This window comes from Trachurus trachurus, assembly GCF_905171665.1.
Source record: "Trachurus trachurus genome assembly, chromosome: 3".
NCBI classification, from domain to species: domain Eukaryota; kingdom Metazoa; phylum Chordata; class Actinopteri; order Carangiformes; family Carangidae; genus Trachurus; species Trachurus trachurus.
In genome coordinates, this window is record NC_139893.1 from 32,623,633 (window position 1) to 32,644,046 (window position 20,414).

Here is a 20,414-nt window from a genome sequence, read left to right on the forward strand (position 1 = left end):
AGCGAGCTATTTCCGGCCGACTTGCATAGTTCTGCTTTAAGTCGTTAATCGTAAAAAATTAAACAAATTGGGTGCATTACACCAGACACCATCAAGAACACTGAAAAACAATAAAGTCGAAGGTGGCAATGAATACAGTAGAGGGGCCCACACCGATATTCTTTCAGGGGGCCCAGAATTCCTAGCAACTGCCCTGGTGTGAACCTGCTCTCAAAGAGCACAGGGCACCATTGGCGAATCTGCCAATATTGGTGTTCTCTGGCAAATGCCAGTCGCCCTGCACGGTGTCGGGCTGTAAGAACAGGCCTCACTTCTGGACGTCGGGCCCTCCTACCACTCTCGTGGAGTCTGTTTCTGACAGTTTGAGCAGAAACATGCACATTAGTAGCCCGCTGGAGGCGATGTTCCCTCTAATTTTCAAAACTCCTGAGCAGAAATTCAACTCCCCTGATGACCTGCTTGAGCGACTGTGAGCGACAGCTTAAGCGTACACAGTACGTCCACATGCTGGTGCTATGGCCTCTCTCCAATTCCAAATATCAATACAATTGGCTATTACTATAATGATTAATAACAGATTATTTTGACAACATTACCTAGGCTACTCCATATCTAGGTCAGTTACAGTTAATGATAACAAAATACAATATTGTTTTGGCAAAATAGATTTTGCATTTATTGCCATATGAACAATTATGTCAAAAAGTAACTAACATCAAGTTTGTGTCATCAACTCTTGGCACTGACGCATTCTTGATATGAACAGTAATAATAATTCTCAAGCAAAAACTTAAATCGTAGTTGCACTACAGAGTGTGCAACTTTTTTTTCTTTTGAGCAAAGAGGTGGGGAACAGTGTGCAATTGCACAGTAAAACACTTTAGAGGGAACAGTGACTGGAGGTCATTTTGCAGGACTCTGGCAGTGCTCCTCCTGTTCCTTCTCCTGCTGCTGGCTTGTTGCCCTCCTAAAAAAAAAAAAGCCTGGACAGCATAAAAGAGTATCGAAAAAACAGGCTTCTGAAACCTTTCTGACAAAATGAGATATAGACTGAGGTAAACTGCTACATTTTAACATTTATCTGCACACAAATACTGTAGGAGCCCATCGTCAAATTTCTTCTTTGCCACATTCCTTTTTTTGCTGGTGACAACCTCGTCATCTTCTTCCTCCTGCTGGCTAGTGAAATTATATCCCTCACATTCCTGTAAATGAGCTAAAACATGCATACAATTCAACTGTAAAACATAATTTCAACCACATACCTCTGGTACAATTGTTAAGGAGACACAACTTATTAATAAAAATATACCTGAAGTGATTTTAATTTTGACTAGTGGGAATGACCACCAGTCTCTCTCTCTCGGGGTTCCTCTTCCTTTTAAAAGCGTAATTTTGTTTGTGACATGGCCATCGTTATGGTCTTATTCACAATCCTGTTCAATGGCACCGTGCCCTCCATTTCCTTGCCCTCCTCAACCCACAAGGCCCTGGCAAACGTCATCTGAAAAAGAGAACATATACATTTTATTTAAAAGTTAAACATTAATTTAAACAAAGCAACTTGAAACTTGTAAATTATTAGTAGTGGCAGCAAAGCTATATTTGTCCCTCCAGGAATTTGCGATGTCGTGATTGCCACAATTACCGCAAATTCAACCAATCCCCGTGAATTTTGTGCGATCTTGCAATTTTGTACAATCACCGCAACTTTTCCACAAATTGGAGCAATTGCCGGTGCTTTCCGCGAGTTACACAGTGGAGAGGGCGAGTCGGGGCGGCGCGGTGGTCCTAAAGAAAGTGAGTCCATGGAGGAACGCCGTGGCTGGGCTGACAGCAAGAAACTTGATACAACATGCACAAAGTGATAAGTAAAGGAATGTGAGCTGAGGCGAACGTGTTGAGTGCGTGAGCTGTCCTGGTTGAACGCCTGAGGCTGTATCCCCCCCCCAGCAGTAAGCCACCGCAGGGCCGGAGCGGAGCAGCCGGCGGCCAGGATCCCCTTCCCCCATCCTAACTGTGCATTCACACCAAAAGCTTCCAAAGCGTCAAAAACGCTCGAGAGTGGGCGTCAGACAAGACAGCTCCCTAAACGGCAAATATTTTCAGCCGCTTTGGCCGCTCGTCACGTGACTGACATCAAAGTTCGATCGCGCTGGTCATTGGGGAGCCGAAATACCAAAAAAAGAAGAAAAAAAAAGGCAGCCAACGGACATCTCTATTCTGACAGTTGACGCTTTGGACGCTCAGTGTCGCTGGGTTCTCATTGAAAATGAATTGACTTCCGGCGTTTTTGACGCTTTGGAAGCTTTTGGTGTGAACGCACAGTAAGGCCCTGGACTTAAGAAACCAGCCTCCCCTTTTTATTCAAAGACTGGACTGTTTTAATGACATTTTAAAACATTTTTGTGTCTTTCTTAACAAGTGGAAAATTGCTGATATAACGGGACATTTAAAAATTTCAATTTTTCTTAGATTTTTAATTATTCAGCTTACTTACGCAGGAGAATACTTCTGCCTCCCATTTTCTGGAAAGCTTTTTTTCCATTGACGCCCTTCCAGTTGATCTTTTTTGACACGTTGCAGGAGAAAAGTCTCCTGGAAAAGAGGGTAGGCAGGGGAATATAATCAATTAAAAATCATGCCATGCTAAGGCTCAGACAAAAAACTAAACTTTCACTTCTATCATCTGCAAGGACAGCTCTGCTTCGTTTGTTGTTGTTTTTTAAATTAAGGACACCGCTGTGCTCTGTAACTTGCCGTATATTTTCTCTGTCTTCTCTGAGTTGTCACGTGACATTATAAAACTTGGCTTTTCATGGCTGTGAATGCATATTGTGGAAAACTTTTACCCCAATTTTATAACAAAGGTCTTATTGTTTGCCTCTGTCTTTACAGTGAATTTCTTTGTTTTCATCGCATCATATTGTCTGATAACCACAGGGCCAATGGAGACAGGGCCTCGAGAATGTTCCTTTTGAAAATTTGGCATATTTACAGGCTCACCATCAAATGATGGTTCTTCAGATAATCTGCGAATCATCTGAGAAAGAGGATTTGAGGGTTTGCGAACAAACCTTTTGAGTTTACCTAAATCATTTTCAAATGGAAAGGATGAAATTGAGTCCAGGCAGCCAAATCTTTTAGCATCCTGTGCTAGTGTAGCCGATGTCATATCTGGCCCTCTGCGTTGTGTTTCTCACGGCCTGCCCTAGGTGGGGTTCGATCCCACGACCTCCCGCACCGGAGGCGACGATGCTAACCTCTTCGCTAAGAGGTTGACAACCGCTTGGCAAGTTGGTTAGCACGTCTTTTATGGGTGGAGTGAGTGCACATCCGTTACACTAGATGAGATAACATGCACATTATACAATGAGGTCTTTCCCATACAAATCACCACATTGACTGACAAACGCATGTAATAGGCTGTTTGCATAATGGCTGTGAGTTCCAACCAGTTTAGGGCTCAACAATATGGCAATGGCAGTGGAAAGCAGTAGGAAGTTGTGATAAGTCACCAAATCCAAAACACCACACAACACTACAGGTCCTGTATAAAGCAAAAATTGCCTTAATTCGGCTGCCTTCCACCTGTCAATCTCTTTATGTGACCGTGGTTTACGAGAAAACTCAACAGGAGTACTGTGCTCTCATGTTCATGAGATTATCTGAGATCTTGTTTACAAGTTGAGACGGTAAACGCTATTTAAGAGGTCCTTTGAGCCAGAAATTTATCAGACGTCTGACTACACCTAAACACACAAGGTGCATATATTCTGCGGGGAACTGGAATGGGAGTCCATTCCAATACTGACACCTGTAAAGGGATGGGGACCATTATGGTGATCTTTATCAGCTCTGCTTGAAAATGCATCATCTGTTCTACAACTACTGCCTAAAAGAGGATAATTCATTAGATTATTTATGAACACACCATTCTGAGTACATTTATCACACTCATGATATCCATTAAATGATTTAGTGTTCTTAACAGGTGACTGAATCAAGTCTCAAAGTGAATGTTTTGTCCTCAAAATTATTTCAGAAAACATTGGGCATTAATATTAGCTATTCCTTGATTTAACAATAGAATTGATACAGTTTAAATTAAGGCGAGACACGGCAGGCAAAAACATCGTTTTTTCATGCACTTATCAATTTTGAGATTTTGGGCTATTTTGCTTCCATAACATGTCTTCTTTCAGACTAATACAAAAAAATAGTCTAAAATACACATTATGGGTGTTTATTTTACTTCACTTTGACTGGTGTCGCCTGTAGATTTCTCCTAAATTCACCAGAACTGAGCGTTCTATCGCGGAGCGAGCCGCGTCTGTTCAGACTCCTGTCATATCAGGTATCGCTGTGAAGCTCTCTCTCTATCTCTCTCTATCTCTCCCTCTCTCTCTCCTGCACTAATGTGTCGGTTCCAAAAATGGTCATTTCCTTTGTACCAGCGACGAATCGTAAAAGTACGAGGGAGGGTCTCATTGGCTGGTGTCGTTTTCCGACAGCGTGATTCGTTTAGAAGCATCACGTGATGCGCTCTGAACAGCGGAGGGACTTTTAAAAACGGGGAAAGGAAATCGATTTAAATCCTCACATAAAACAGCAACAGCAACTCTCACTTGCTAGACAACAAAAGACACAGCACAGAAACTCACCGAGCCATAAGATCCCTTTACAAAGTGCGTCATCGCGGAAGCTGTCATCCGTAATAAAACGAGTGTTTGCCGTCGGAGACCAGCGCGATACACAGCGGTGGCTTTTTTTTTTTTTTTTTTTTACACATCAGACGTCTGAATGAACTGATCGGAGATTTAATATGTACCTGCGCTGGTACAGGGCTTAAAATGAACATCGATCCTCAGAATCACGTGTTGTGCAGTAGTTTACTTCTCAGTGACAGAGGTGAAACGGATGTGACACTGACATGGGCCAGAGATGATTTTTAGCCAGACAGAGAGAAACTGAAAACATTGGTTGTCATATTACAGATGAGCCCAACTAGGCTACACCTAAAGTGTTTCTTATTTTTTTTTTTTTTTTTATTTTTCTCTGACCTACTGGCCCACACACCTTAAAATTCACAGTGGCCAGACACTCTTGTTTCCAGTAACAATGGGCTCTATGCACAGCTCCACTGCTTTCTAAATTCAAGGCAGCTCTTTTATTTACTGACAAACTGATTAATCCAGGTGTGTCTGAGTAGTCAGACACACCTGGATTAATCAGTTTGTCCAATAATGTAAGACAGGAAATAAAGGAGCTGCCTTAAGTTCAGGAAGTAGAGCTGTGCATAGAGCCAATTTGTGGAATTTTTGCAATAGAATCTTTAAAGGCCGTTTTCTCAAAATGAGCTTTTTCTTATACTCTGGACCCGAAATCTCCAGTTCAGCAGCACTTACAGACACCAAACCTTCCAGTTGTATTCCTGCCTATATTCTGAAGGTTTTTACAGAGGGGATTGTTGATATATCATTCACAGCCTCATTTATACAACAATTTATACCTAAAAACAGGGCGAAATTTGATTTTTTAGGGCTGGTGACAGTATTTTCTCATTTACAAAGTGATAAAAAGAGATATCCAAAATCCCCTCTGTAAAAACCTTTGACTTTAATATGTCAACAAAATAAAACAAGAATTTTGAAAGTGGCTTTATCCAATCTTCAGATTTCGGGTCTGGAAATGTACACAAATTCACGCATATTTAATTATATAATGTCTAATTTCCATATGTAAGCATAATATTTAAGAAAACATGTAATACAAAAAATAATTGTCTCAATCTAAGTGATAAACATAGAAAGTTTCATGGCAATAGCTGTTAGTTAAATTTTTTACCCTATTCACCTGGGGTGTCTCGCCTTAAACAGAACAATAATACGTGCTTCTTGAACAGGTGTATGTGTGTATACATCTGTGGGAGAGTACACAGGGTACAGCTGACAACACTGTGAGGGAAATAAGCTTACGAACACCCCTCACAGTGTTGTCACCCCAGACTCCCTCACAACGTTTTGCCTCATATACTAGGCGGTGAATCTCAAATTCTAAGTCCTGTCTTGTGCTTAATGACAACGACTGAAAATCCACCAGCAAACTTCTAATAAAAAGACTGTCACTGTCCTCTGGAGGTGGGCTGGAGACAGCCTCTAAAGCGGTGAGCAGTCTTTCTTCAAATTCTCCTGTGTTTGGCCTCTTCCTCCTAGGCTGACCTCCCTGGCCTGCAGCTGATGAGGGGCTTGGGCTTGGGCTTGGGCTCCGGGCAGCCTGACTTTGCCTAGCCATGGCGCGACTTATAAACTACAATTAACTATACAGCGTTAAACCTATTTCACGCAACTCACACAGAGAAATGAAATAGACAATGCATCAACTCGTTTAAATTTAATGGTAAAATTATTCTGGATGGCTCGGAGCATTCTACTGTAGTTTAGCATATAATTTGTCCTTCACGTACTCACTCACAAACTCACCAGGAACACCAATGATGTCAGCTGTCACTTTGATCCATGCATCGTTTTTTTTAAGTGTATCCCTATATACAAACAAAGAACAATCATTAAGAACCAGGAAACCCGCGACAGTTGTAATAAGCTTGTCCTCCATGGCTGCTCGAAAGTTCAGAGTTGTTGTGTGGGGGACACCTACACTCTGATTGGTTGCCGCTTCTCCGCATCATAGCTCATTAGCATTAAGTTCAGGAGATTTCAACTTTCTCTAGACGCTCTCGCCACCAAAACGTGCCGCCGGCGCTTTTGACGCTCTTCGAAGCTTTTGGTGTGAACGCACAGTTACCGATTGCACTGCAGGTGCGTCCGTTACAGCCCCCTTTTTCAAACGCAGGGTTGAAGCCATCTTCACCTGGTATTGACCCAAATTTGCGAAACAGTCTGTAGTAAAATGTTTAATACAAACATGAAGAGCGGCAGGAACGTTGTTGTCGTAGATAAAATGAGTCCACTGGTCCCTGGTGGTTTGGTCCGCCGATGCAGGGACAATGAAAACACTATAGTGTGGAGAGGAGAGGAGAGGGCTCTGTGTGACCAGATGTGTCCCCAGCAGTCTAAGCCTATAGCAGTGTAGCTATAAAATGGTTCAGAGCTACCTGAACCAGTCCTAACTAAAAGCTCTGTCATAAAGGAAGGTCTTAAGTCGAGACTTAAATGTAGTTAGAGTGTCTGCCTCTTTGACCCATGGAGAGAGCTGGTTCCACAGTAAAGGAGCCCGGTAACTGAAGGCTCTACCTCCCAGTCTGTTTTTAGAGAAACTGGGAGTCACTAACAGACCTGCGTTCTGGGAGCAGAGTGCTCTGGTAGGACAGTAAGGAATGATTAGTTCTTTCAGATAGGATGGAGCTTTATCATTAAGAGCCTTATAAGTCAGCAGAAGGATTTTGAAGTCAGAAAACTGATGTTACTACTGAACAAATGACTTTTCCTGTGATGCATTATGTTGCTATTTTCTTGAAACATGACTATAGACATTTAGAATTTTTGTGAAAAGCTCACAAGTCTGTTGTGTTGTTGTAGCTTTTTTGTCGAACCCTTTTTTTCATCGTAACAGGTGCTTCACTGGACTGTGATTTTTGGCTCCGTATGGCCAGTAAGTACAAAGCTGGGGGGAAGTGGAACAAACTTGTGTGTTATTGGATGTAAATGTGAAACAAAATACATTTCTATGGAGGATTATTCTGTTTTAATGTGAAATACTTTATAGGAGCTGCATTGGGTCTCATATTCTTTCTTATGCATATACAGGTTAGAAAGACTGAGCTTCTAGAAATATAATTTTATCATTTGTACATTTTAAGAGTCACTTGTCCGTCATTTCATCGACTTGACAACTTGTACATTTAAAAAACCTCCTGTAACAACAAAATTATAGTTGAATCAAAGCTCTCAGTGACTTTATTAGTATGTGTGTAAATCTTTGCACTTGCTTTTATCTTATCTTATCCAACATTTGTGTCAAATTGGCCCAGACCAGAGATACAACCTCACTATTAAAATGGGAATAATTTCATCACTTTTATATCCATTTTTCCTCAGCTGAAGAGACCGAAGGCACCGCTCCCAAACAGCCTGTCAGAGACCCTCTGCTGCAGCTGGTTTCCCTCCAGATGGCGTCCGGCTGCTGGCTGCTGGGTCCAGGTCTGGCTGCTGCACTGGGAAAGACCAGTGAGGAGCTGGACAAGGCAAAACCTGCATCGGTGGGAAACATTTAATGACATTAGGCTACTTTTTCCCTACTTTACTACTTTACTTTATATACTTTGCTCTCTTTGATTTCCTGTCACCTTCTCTGTCCCATGTGATTTTATTTGATTGAACCAGGTGAACCAGGAAGTGTGGGCCACCACTCTGGCTCTGATCTGGCTTCATGCTTTCAAGTTGGATGCTAAGGAGGAGTGGGAGCTCCTGGCTATGAAGGCTGCATCATGGCTCCGTGCTCAGAACGGTAATAAACATGATAATGAGTAGTTATAACAGTGTGTGCTGGTTAAAGTCAGCTGTTTGACTTATTTTATTATTCAGTTGTCAATCTTTGTTTCAGCACCGTGTGTGGCAGAGTGTGTGGAAGCTGGAAATGCACTGTTGGGTTGCAAGGTGCAGAGAGACGTCCTGGGGCTCTGAGGTTTTCACTGAAACAACTCTCTATGAAGTGTCTCTTTTCAGTCAGTTGATATTGTCCTCTATATCAGTTCAACTACATATTAAACTTTTCAGAATAGCACTTCATACTTCCCTCACCAGTATCAACTTATGTTTTATATCAATTTTTGTCACAATAAACTGAAAATAAAGCTTTGAACAAAACAAATGTTAATGTTTGAATTAGAAGTGAACCAACTGCTCTGTGATCTGGTGTTCTAAGATCAGAAAATTTTACAAGCCTGTATGAAATGTTCGACATTATGCTACCATTAAAAAATGAGACCAGAAGGAGCATAGCAGTTTAGGTTCAGTACTATTTTCTCTCTGTAGGTTATTACTGCTTAACATGTGATTAAATTAAAAAAAAAAAAAATGTTACACACATACAGTACTGTCTCAGTGACTTGAGTTTGTGTTTTTGTGTATATCTGTCAACATGTGTTTTTGTCACTAACCTAGAGGTGTGATTAGTCAACTAAATTGTTTGAAAATGATGTTGCGGGGCGGTGCGTGGCGCAGTGGTTAAGGCGGCCGCCCCGTGTAGAGGCTACAGTCCTCAACACAGGCGTCCCCGGTTCGAATCCCGTGTCGGGCAGACCTTTCCTCCATGTCATTCCCCCTCTCTCTGCCTCCCCCTTTCCTGTCTATCTCACTATGTGCTGTCAAATAAAGGCAAAAACTGCCAAAAAATATACTTCAAACACTGCTGACTCACCTGTCTGGCACTTTTAAGCTCCACCCTTCCGGGGATTTTCTGCACTGAAATCGAATATACTGTACCCAGAAGGCGTGACTGACTGGCAGTTCTCTTTCAGTATCGGACAAATACTTTTCTCTGTTTTAAGTTGTCTCGGTACAACACAAAGCAAAAGGAGCTGCAGTCAAAGTGTCTCACACTGTAAACGCTGATCAACAGAGGTGAGCATGTCTTTTCCCCTTCTGTGCTTTTATTCTGGTGATCCGAGATGACATACAGTACTGTAGGCGACTCGTTGTCTGAACTGACAAGTTCACCACTGACAGGAGACGCACGAGAAACCTTATAATAACATGTTGATAGTTGATACTGTTACACTAGATTATGGGTCATTTAAATGTGTTTACACAAGAATTTATGTCCCCTGTTAGAATCAGACACTGATACAAAATGCAGTTTTTATTTCCCCATGTTGCCCTCGAACAAACAGCTGATTGGATAAATAAAAACAGAAGATCTACTCTGATTGCGCAGACGCGGACGTAGAGCAGTGGTGATCTACGAATTGTTCACATAAGAATATTCCTCATTTCTGTCCTCATATACGACTATGTTTATAAAATAGCCCATTTTCGTTGATATTCATCATAATAAATAGATTAATATTACGTTTATTTCTTACTGCTGAGCATGCACCTATAATTATAACTTCCCTAAACCATTCAACCTATAGAAAGCTCTTACACATGTCCTTGTTCCTTGTTGCATAGGTACAATGAGCTGCCGCTGTGGTTTACTAACTGCCCAGAAGGAACCAGGTACAGATCTCTTTTTTTTTAGATGGCTTTACAGTACATATCACACAACAGTTACCATTCTGTCTTTATGCTCATCATTGTTTTTCCGTCCATGTCTCTGTCAGTTCCTCTGAAGAGCATCGAGGTGGAGCTGGAGGTGAGGGACCATGTAGCTACAGTGGTCTCCACCCTGAACTACGAGAACAAGGAGGACAAACCAATAGAGGCTGTTTTTGTCTTCCCTCTGCCTGGAGATGCTGCTGTCTGTCATTTCAGTGCTAAGATTGGACAGACAGAGGTTGTAGCTGAGGTGAAGGAGAAGCAGCAGGTGAGCTGGACGCTGGAGGTTTATCTCACTGTTAAAGATCCTAAAGAGACAGTAAACACTGATGTGAGTGTTGTTGACGTGTGTCCTCTGTGCTCCAGGCTCGTGAGGAGTACGATGATGCTCTGAGCTCTGGTCAGCAGGCCTTCATGTTGGAGGAGAGTGAGCAGAGTCCAGATATATTCACTCTGAGTGTGGGCAGTCTGCCTCCAGGAGAGAGCGCCTCCATCAGGCTGGAGTACGTCACTGAGCTGGCTGTGCAGGCTGATGACGGGCTGAGGTTTTGTCTGCCTGCTGTGCTCAACCCTCGCTACCAACCTCAGGGTAGGAAATCCAGACAACACAGTGCACGTCAAGATGGTTTCGTGTTTTTGGTTGCTTCGCGTACAAAGTGCACCATCCACCCACTGCTCAAAGTTCTCACGCTCAAAGACCAGAGAGAAACACACCAGCAGAACACCTGCTAGTTGCTGTGCTGCGTTGTTATTTTAGTGAGTGTCAAGTATCAGCAGTATGAAGTAGGCTACCAAGTGGCCAGTCAATTCACTGGTTGAAGTGAAAAACTAGTGTGACCTGTCCGGTGTTTGAAGCTACGTATGTTGATATCAGAATAGGTTGGAGGATCTTCTTCAGATGGCTCAGTTACACTTTCACTCTTAACTACTTTTAGAAATACTCAAGAAAAAAAACAGATGCAGAGAGAGTTGAAGCAATTCTTAAGATTTTAGTGCAAAATGCCGGCAGATACAACAAAACATGAACACAGACACTCGGAGAATGGAGACACTACTGTACTGTATATTAACCTTGTACGTTTGTATGTGAAACCACATGAATTCTTATTAACTGGAAGTAAAACTGTGTCAAGAGTGGGAGTGCAGCTAGAGGTGAGGCTGTGGCCACAAGATTTCATGTATCAGTCACTGATAGAAGTCACAAGAACAACTTATCATAACCCACATGACCACAGCTTTCCATAGAGAGAGTTTTGCCGATGTACCTTGTGGCACTGGCCCTGCAAAAGTTGTTTTAAGGAAATTAAATGCACATGTGGGCAATGTCAACTTTTGAAAAAGGACAAACAACTGAACGTTTAATATTTTTGCCTTGCTACTTGCGTAGATGCTCTAGAAGTCCAGACAGAAGCATCTCGGTTATTTGGTGAATTTCTTCATAGGTGTGGTTTAGGTTAGATGCTTAATGTGGCTTTAATTGGAGTCATGGAAACATGGAGTTACAACCAACTTTGAGTCTTGCCATTCACCACTCAGAGTTGTACAGTCCTGCTTAGTCTTATTGAGGTTCATATAAAACTGAAAACTGAGCTGAGCTTTAAGGAAACATCACTGATTTATTTATGTTCAGTCACTTGTCAGGAGTTCAGAGAGATTCTCTGAGCAAGAGACTGAAATGAGTTTCTTCTGTGAGGTGGCTGTGTTCACCTGTAGTTTAGTGTACAGTCATCAGAGTGTAAACCCAGAACATGTTAGAAGGACTATACACCCACCAGGCCTGGGAAGCTGAGGAGCTGAGGAGAGCAGCCAGTCAGCAGGGTGTCTGTGATGTTTGTCTCAGCTGGAGCGTTTAGGTTGAAGGATCTTCTGTGGTCGGCCAGAACTTCTGCTGGATGAATAGCTCTTGGTCTCTAATGTCTCTTTAGTTATGTTATTCTTAACGTGTCTCCTACTCCCAGGTAGTGAAGGTGCCAGTGTCCAGGTGACTTCTGTTCCAGCCTCTCTGGTTCCCTACAGTCTGTCTTTTTCTGCCCGAGTGTCCTCTCCTCGTCCAGTCTCTAAAGTAGAGTCCAACTGTTCCCTGGACCCGGCCCAGTACCTCAACACAGAACAGACCCAGGCCACGGTAGGTAGACTGCTGATGTGTCTGCTGTGTGTGGCTGTTCCTCAACATTAGGAAGACATTTCATAACTTTAATGATGTTTATGAGTGTGTTTTTGTGAACTCCAGGTGAAGTTGGCTGCAGGACACAAGTTTGACAGAGATGTTGAACTTCTGATTTATTACAAAGACGCCCACCAGCCCTCTGCTGTGGTGGAGGCAGGACAGGCCTCTGCCCAGTCTGGTGAGAGAAAACTACTCAAGATGTTATCTTGTAGAAAAAAGGTCATCATTTTACAACTAAGTAACATTTTTGGAATAAACATTGTGTTTCAGGCACTCTGATGGGTGATCCAGTCGTGATGCTGAGTCTGTACCCTGAGTTCCCTCAGTCTGTGATGTCTTCACTGGCCCAATGTGGAGAGTTTGTGTTCTTGATGGATCGATCTGGGAGCATGTGCTCACCTCTGAACCACGACATGGGACATCAGACTCGTATTGCCAGTGCCAGGGTATTCAACAAGTGTTAAGCCAATCGTAAAATGGTTTATAGTTTCCCTCTTCAACAATAGCCTTCACTATCGACCCTGTCCTTCCTTCAGGATACTCTACTGCTGCTGTTGAAGAGCTTACCAATGGGCTGCTATTTCAATATCTACAGTTTTGGGTCGAGGTTCGAACACATCTTCCCGTAAGTCACTCTCTCATGTCACTTAGTGAAGTGTCCTCTTGTGATTAGTGCCTGTACATTTGTTACTGCTTTGTGCATGTGTTCATTCTTCCCGTGAGTCTCTCAATAATCAATTCTTGGACCAATTTTGTTTGTCATCTCCATGCTCCTCCCTGGGTAGGTCGTCCGCAGGTTTCCATTTTATTTTAATTTTTATTCAGACAATTCTCAATTGTATCTCCCCATAAAGCAGACTGAGTTGAGTTGAGTTTTCTACAAAACTGTTTTGATGACACCAAAACTGGATCTCAATCAACTTCCTACAACTGAACTCTCTCAAACCTGAAATCCTTATTATTGGACCCCAGCATGTTGAACAAGCTGAACAAACACTGCCACTTGCTGGTCACAATAGTTTAAACCTGTTGCAAGAAACCTTGGTTTTCTGTTTGCAGTAGGCTCATAGCTACTAAAAGTATCCCAATTTGATATTAGGGTGAAAACAGAAGAGGATGGTGCCTTGTTGTTGTATTTTTTCTTAATTGTAAAAAACTTTGTAACAGATTTTAGGAAAACATGTTTTAAAATAAGCATTAATACTATTAAATTCCTTTGTATGATGGCAGTAAGAGTGTGGAGTACAGCCAGAGCTCCATGGAAGAGGCTGTGAAGAAGGTTGAGACGATGGAGGCTAATCTGGGAGGAACAGAGATCCTGAAGCCGCTCCAACATATTTACAGCCAGCCCTGCATTCCCAGTCAACCCAGACAAGTAAAACACACACACGGTTAACATGTTCAACATTTTGTGTTTAATATGTGTGTGTGCCCTACTGTAACTGTCACTTGTCCTTAATAACACAATAACAGTTCAGTTTCAGTGCAGATCTTTCTATTTCTTTATTTGACAAGCACTTTACAAAAGTTTTCATTGTTCTTTTCACATCAAAACCAGTTGTGTTACTTGATACTGTAGGAGCAGCTCATGCTTAGTATTTCTTGTTTACTCAGAGTTGTACAAGAACAATCTTGAAGGAACCAGTTTGTTTGAAACTCATACTTACCCCATCTTTGTTGTCCCTGCAACAAAAATCCAACATGTCACTCAAGAAAAATATATGAATGGACCTTAACCCATGTGTAAACGCTTCTCTCCAGCTCTTTGTCTTCACTGACGGAGAAGTGGGCAACACCAAAGAAGTGATAGATCTGGTGAAGAAGAATTCAGGTTCCCACAGGTGAAACAAAAACACATACTCACAGTTTGACCCATGTTGTAGTGTTGTGTGTCTAAAAAACAAAACTCCTGTATTTCAGGTGTTTCTCTTTTGGGATCGGGGAAGGAACCAGCTCTGCTCTCATCAATGGGATTGCCAAGGAAGGAGGAGGTCACGCCCAGTTCATCACAGGAAAGGACAGGATGCAACCTAAAGTAAGGACATTTTTTAGTAATGCAAATGCAACATCACATTTACATTTACACAAATATTATGAGTTGAGTAAGTAAAAGCTCAGTAGAAACTGTTTTGTCCTCCAGGTGATGCAGTCGCTGCGGTTTGCCCTGCAGCCAGCTGTGCAGGACATCTCAGTCACATGGGATTTACCAAAAGGAGTGTCTGTCACTGTTCTCTCTCCACCAATCACAACACTTTTCCAGGGTCATAGGTCACTGGTTTATGCCCAGCTCACTGGACAGGTAGGAGCAGCACCAACTCACAGTAAAATACCTCTCTGCTCTGATTTTTATCAGCATTCAGCTTTATTACCGTAATGATTTGAAGCCTTGAAAAAGACCCAAACTCAATGAGACTGCCTGTTGAAATGAAGGATTTACTAATAATCATGTGATTTCCTTTAGACTGTCAATAGCTTAAAATAATTAATGACGATTAATCACCCGAGTGTCCATTCTTAGTTATGATTAATTGTAAATTAATCACATTTTTAATTTGTTCAAAATTCACCTTAAAGGGATATTTGGTACCATAAGTGCTCAATGATGGACAAATGTATAAAAGTAATTTTATTATACAAAAAATAAATTACAAATATTGTACAGAATCCCTCAAAACCCTCTGCATTTGGCATAAAAAATATTGTCAAGTAATAATGACAACCTTGTCCGGGTATGGTTTAGCTTAGCTAGCCTCCAATAATGGATTAATTTCATGTAGCGTCAGAGACCAATGCAACAAAACATGCGTTGATTGTGTGTCCAAAAAAATGAATCACTGCATTTTACACCCCCTGCAATTCAGCAATTAACCTGGTTTCTCACAGTGTAAAACTTTTCTCAGAGTCCAGAGGCTTCACAAGGTTCAGTGACGGTGAAGTACAGTCTGGCAGGTCATCGCTCTGAGAACCAGCTCAGCTTCAGTCTCAAACCTGAAGAGGACACGGGGTAAAATTCATTTAAAACCATCAGTTGCTGTTTTGTATTAGGTTGTGACCTTACAATATTGGATTTGAATTATTTAAATAAAATCAAATGCAGTATTTAACGAAATAATTTTGTGCTGAAAAATGAAGTCTGCTCAGTGACTGATACACACATATTGTACAATAAAATCTATTTTTCTATTGGTATTTTAAGCCTCATTGATTTTCACTGTCACCTCACAGTAAAAGATCAAAATACAGCACAAACGACATCTACATCTCTAATATCTGAATTGTTATCTAACGGTTAAGACAACATTTGACCTGTGTTGACTCCTCTGTCCTGTCTGCAGATTAACAGTCCACAGGTTGGGTGCTCGGACTCTGATTCGCTCCCTGGAGATGGAGGAGAGAGAGCACAGGGGAAGGCAAGATGGAGGAGTGAAGGAGAAGCTGGTGAAGCTCAGTGTCCAATCAGGAGTGAGCAGCTCCTACACTGCCTTCATTGCTGTGAACAAAGGCAGCGGCGAGCCACTTCAAGGACCTCTGGTGCGCAGAAATGTTCCAACACCAAGTAAGTGGCATTTTCAGTAGCAGATAAAAATTAATACTGTTCTCATCTAGTAATAATAATATAATATCTTGATACCAAACATTTGCTTTTTTTCCCCCTTTCTTTCTTGAAGTCATGTATGGTGCTAATTACCAACGCAAACCTATGGCATTCTGTGTAATGGGAGCAAACGCTAGTAAGTACAAAGCTGAATGGGGGTAGAACTCATCTCATCTGTGTATTTTTATAAATGACTCTGTGTCTGAATTGCTCTTTTTTTGTTATTTAATGTGAAATAGTGGATGTACAGTAGGAGATGTTTTAGCTCTGGTATTTATGTTAGTCACAGACAACATCTGGTTCTGCCCGGAGCAGCAAGTCAGGATGTGTCAGCTTTTTTTAATATTAATTAAGGTTCTGTACATTTCAGGACCTACATGCAACAACTTGCAAATCACTGTGATAAGTTCAGGAGCCAGTAATTTGGTTGATATAGTTTAATGTTTGTTTTTGTTTTTGTACTATAGCATTGCTCTTTTTGTCCAAGACAAGTTTCTCTTAGAAACTTAAATTTACTACTTACTACAATTATTTCACATAATGTCCTCAACTCTCTGTCTTATTCCATCTTAAAGATGACTCAGGTTTCCCTGCTCGTACCAAAATAAAGTTCAAATGTGAGAGTGAATTTCCATAAGTGTAGTAAACTAATATCATTTGGGACAAATTAATAAATACCATGTGGCAGGATGTGTCACTTCTTTGTAGCTTTAATGTGAAATACTCTACAGGAGCTGAGTTGGCTCTGATATGCTTTGTTATGCATATGTTATTGCAAATGTTATTTTACAACTTGTACATTTTAACTCATTGAGTGCCAACCACGTAATTTCTCGTTTTTCGTTCCCATGCGTTGAGTGCCGAAAACGTAATTTTACGTTTTTTGCTTTTTTTTTAAATTATGAAAATAGACACTTTAATACACATTATATGTAAATTTGGGGACTCTACGACGAGGAGAACTGAAATAGATGACGATCAAAGTCACATGACAGCTCATGATCTGGAAGTTTTTATCATAACTCGGCTTCTGCAAACGAGTTCTGCATGCAGATGCAGCGCAGCTGCTCCGCAGCTGCTCTGCTCTCACCCGCGCTGCTGCTCCAGCTGCTCGAGCTGCTCGGAGCAGAAACAGGAAGCTCTCAGCCGACAGTCCGCCCGGTCTTCAGCTGGAGCAACACCGTGTCCTCCCCAAAGTCCTCCCGCGGTAAAATCTGATGGTCTCTGGACCAAAGCAGACCGGCATCACCGACCCGTACCACAGAAGGACCGCGACCACCGGCGGGACCGGTCTTCCCGAGCCGCGGTGGCCGACTGACCCTCACGCTCCGCGGGGAGAAGCTGTGACACGGCACGGTGCGTCTGTGTTATTGTTGTTTAGTGGCGCCCCCCCCGCCCCCGATGGTGGTTTTGTGAATAGAACAACAACTGTTGTATATATTTATCTTATACGAGCCCTTTGATCCAGAAATGCGAGTGTGAGAAGAGCGACAGACACAAACAGCGCACCTTTCATAAAAGACGCTCTATCTCCTTTTCTAGAAAAAAAGGAGGGATTTTGGTGAAACCCAGCCATGTTTAGCTTGACTTTTCTCAGGAACGGAGGCACGTAGAAACAAACGGTTTGTGGCCACTTGAAGCATTAAGGTAAACCTTTCAATTGAGCCACAGTATGTGTTGGTGGCAATAATATAGAATACACTGTGGCTCTACATAAAAAGTCAAAAATGGTCTAAATTGCCGGTACACTTGACTAAAACTTTGGAAAGGAGCGCGGCACTCAATGAGTTAAGAACAAGTTGGCAGTCATTTGTAATAAACTCAGTAAACTCATTGTTTTTTTTTCTTCTTGACCAAAATACTTTGTTTTTCAATCTCTAGGAGGAGCAGGGATTTTGTCAAAGGCCTGTAAGAAAGCCAGTAAAGCTGAACTGGTTATATAGTATATACTGTAGTATATTGAATTAGACAAAACAGCACATCTCTGTTGGTGTTGATTGATTTTTAGAAATATTGTTTTACAACTTGTACATTTTAAGAACGACTTGTCAGTCATTTGCTCTCAATTTGTGTTTGAATCTTAAAGGGCCCATGGGAATGATGCGTGTTCGGCTTGACTTGGCCTTCAAGCTATCTCCTATTAATGTGGCGAAGGTTGAAAAAATTATCTCAACCCTGGCAAATAGTAAAGCCAAAGATATACATGGTCTTGATACAGTATTTTTTAAAACAACATAAGGCATCCATTATGCCACCTTTAGTTATGATTATAAATAAATCTATCGATGAGAGCATTTTTCCTAGTGTGCTTAAACCTGCCATAGTTACCCCTGTGCACAAATCTGGTGATGCACAGGTGGTCAGTAATTACCGACCTATCAGCATACTCTCAGCCATCTCAAAGGTCATTGAAAAGGTCGTAGCAGAGCAACTAGCTGCACATTTGGATTCTAAGTCCCTTTTACATCCAATGCAGTTTGGTTTCAGAAAGAAACATTCTACTGAAACTGCTTGCTGCTACTTCCTTGAGGAAATTAAAACCAGCCTAGATCAGGGAGGAGTGGTGGGAGCAGTCTTCCTTGATCTACGCAAGGCCTTTGATACAGTAAATCACGAGGTGCTGTTACATAAATTAAAAAATTATGAACTCTCTATCAATGTACATAACTGGGTGAAATCTTACCTAAGTGGTCGACACCAGTGTGTACGAGTGAACGGTACACTATCTCCATTTCTAGCATCCACACTGGGAGTCCCACAAGGGTCAATTTTAGGGCCGCTGCTGTTTTGTTTATACATTAATGACCTGCCTTCTGTCTGTCAGGATGTTAACACTATAATGCAGGGCTATTCAATTACAAATTCAGTGGGGCCAGATTTTAAAACTGAGACCTTAACTGGGCCGGACATTTTTCAGCGGTCAATAAGAAGGTTATGACAAATGAGGGGCATTTTTAAAACCCAGCATTAGCTATTAAAAACAAATCTACACAGCCAGAAAAAAGAGAATAAGCCAATAAAAGTAGTACCTAGTGATAGTAGTAGTAGTAAAGGTTTAGCTGTTAATGCTTTGAATTGGAGGTTTTTTTTTAGGAACTAAAAGTTTCCTCAGGCCTACTGTCTGAGTTTCTACTGAGGTTTACAGCAGGGGGTTATGTAAATCACTAAATAGCCTAGTCTTAAAATTAGGCCTAGAGATGAACAAAGATATTTTGATTGGTGAAAAACAAGGAGCAAAAAGCCATTTTAGGCAAATTACTCTGGGAAAGTATTTGATTACGGATTATTCCTTTGAAAGGTAATCAAGTTACTGTTCTGATTCCATTGCAAGTATTTAGTTGCGTTAAAATTAAAATATTGGTTACTTCATTCCCTCAAAAAGAAAAAAAAAAAGGACAGCGGAGCGTGGCGTGCTGTCACTGCATGGACAGTGCTCAGGTGTGACTGAAAGCAGTGGAGAGACCGGTGGAGTATTAACCAGCCGCCACGGTTTATTGTTGGCTGATGGGAGGGCTGAGGATCGGTCAGCTGCTCACCAGAAACACCGTGTCGTGCCAATGCGGCCCGGTGGGGAGTGTGAGGTCCGTCGGTCCTGGACGGACGGGGAGACTTTCTCTCGCTGACCTGTAGCACCACAGGACCACGGAGGACAGCCTCGGCCTCAGCCTCTGCGTCCGCCGCGGCGAAGCCTCCCGCTCCGTGACGAGCGGCTGTGGCCCGACACGACGTTTCTGGAGAGCAGCTGACCGACCGAGCCTCGGTTCTACCGGTAACTTTCAAAACAACGCACTGACTGGGTGGGTGGGTGGTGTGTTGCTAGGCTGCGTTGAGTGGTGCATTCACTGTCTGACCTACAGTAGGGATCTTGAGTTCTCGCAAAACGTGTTTCCCTCAGTGTCTTTTTTTTGGGGGGGGGGGGGGGGTCAGGACGAGCCGGGCCACTCGGACATTGGTTCGGGGCCGGATGTGGCCCGCGGGCCGCCAATTGAATAGCCCTGCTATAATGTATGCCGATGACACTGTATTGTATACTCATGGGAAAAATGTAACAGAGGTGGCTGTGAAATTAACAAAGGCAATGAACAAGGTTAGTGATTGGTTATACAATTCATGCCTCACGTTAAATGTGGAAAAAACTGTGACCATGTTCTTTACAAAGAGGTGTAAACTTAAAAGTTACCCTGATATTGTAGTAAATGGGCAAAAAATAAAACACATAGAACAATTTAAATACCTGGGGGTAACGTTAGATCCAACACTTAGTTTTAAAGGGCATGTCAAAAAGCTGAGTAACACGTTGAAATATAATTTAGCTAATTTCAGATACATAAGAAATTCTCTCACCCTTGAGGCATCAAGTACATATTTAAATGCAATGATTAAGCCCCATTTTTTGTACTGTGTTACATCCTGGTCTCAGGCATGTAAAACAGTT

The 20,414-nt window shown here is 42.0% G+C and overlaps 2 protein-coding genes across 2 annotated transcripts; both read left to right on the top strand.

The window, feature by feature from the left end:
- Nucleotides 1–8,072: 8,072 nt before the first annotated feature.
- On the top strand, nt 8,073–8,780 carry LOC311002346 (von Willebrand factor A domain-containing protein 5A-like). The gene is made up of 3 exons (XM_083993695.1): nt 8,073–8,218; nt 8,343–8,466; nt 8,563–8,780. Exons 1-3 carry the CDS (start codon nt 8,129–8,131, stop codon nt 8,640–8,642), a joined length of 294 nt encoding a protein of 97 aa, XP_083849821.1. The 5' UTR covers nt 8,073–8,128; the 3' UTR covers nt 8,643–8,780.
- Nucleotides 8,781–9,481: 701 nt separating this feature from the next.
- Nucleotides 9,482–15,392, top strand: LOC311003061 (von Willebrand factor A domain-containing protein 5A-like; the record flags this gene model as incomplete). The annotated part of the gene is made up of 13 exons (XM_083994741.1): nt 9,482–9,581; nt 10,131–10,178; nt 10,283–10,485; nt 10,584–10,806; nt 12,176–12,342; nt 12,448–12,562; nt 12,655–12,830; nt 12,921–13,009; nt 13,615–13,759; nt 14,146–14,225; nt 14,305–14,419; nt 14,525–14,683; nt 15,285–15,392. The coding sequence occupies exons 2-13, from the start codon at nt 10,136–10,138 to the stop codon at nt 15,390–15,392; spliced, it is 1,623 nt and encodes a 540-aa protein (XP_083850867.1). The 5' UTR covers nt 9,482–9,581; nt 10,131–10,135.
- Between the last annotated feature and the right edge of the window lie 5,022 nt (nt 15,393–20,414).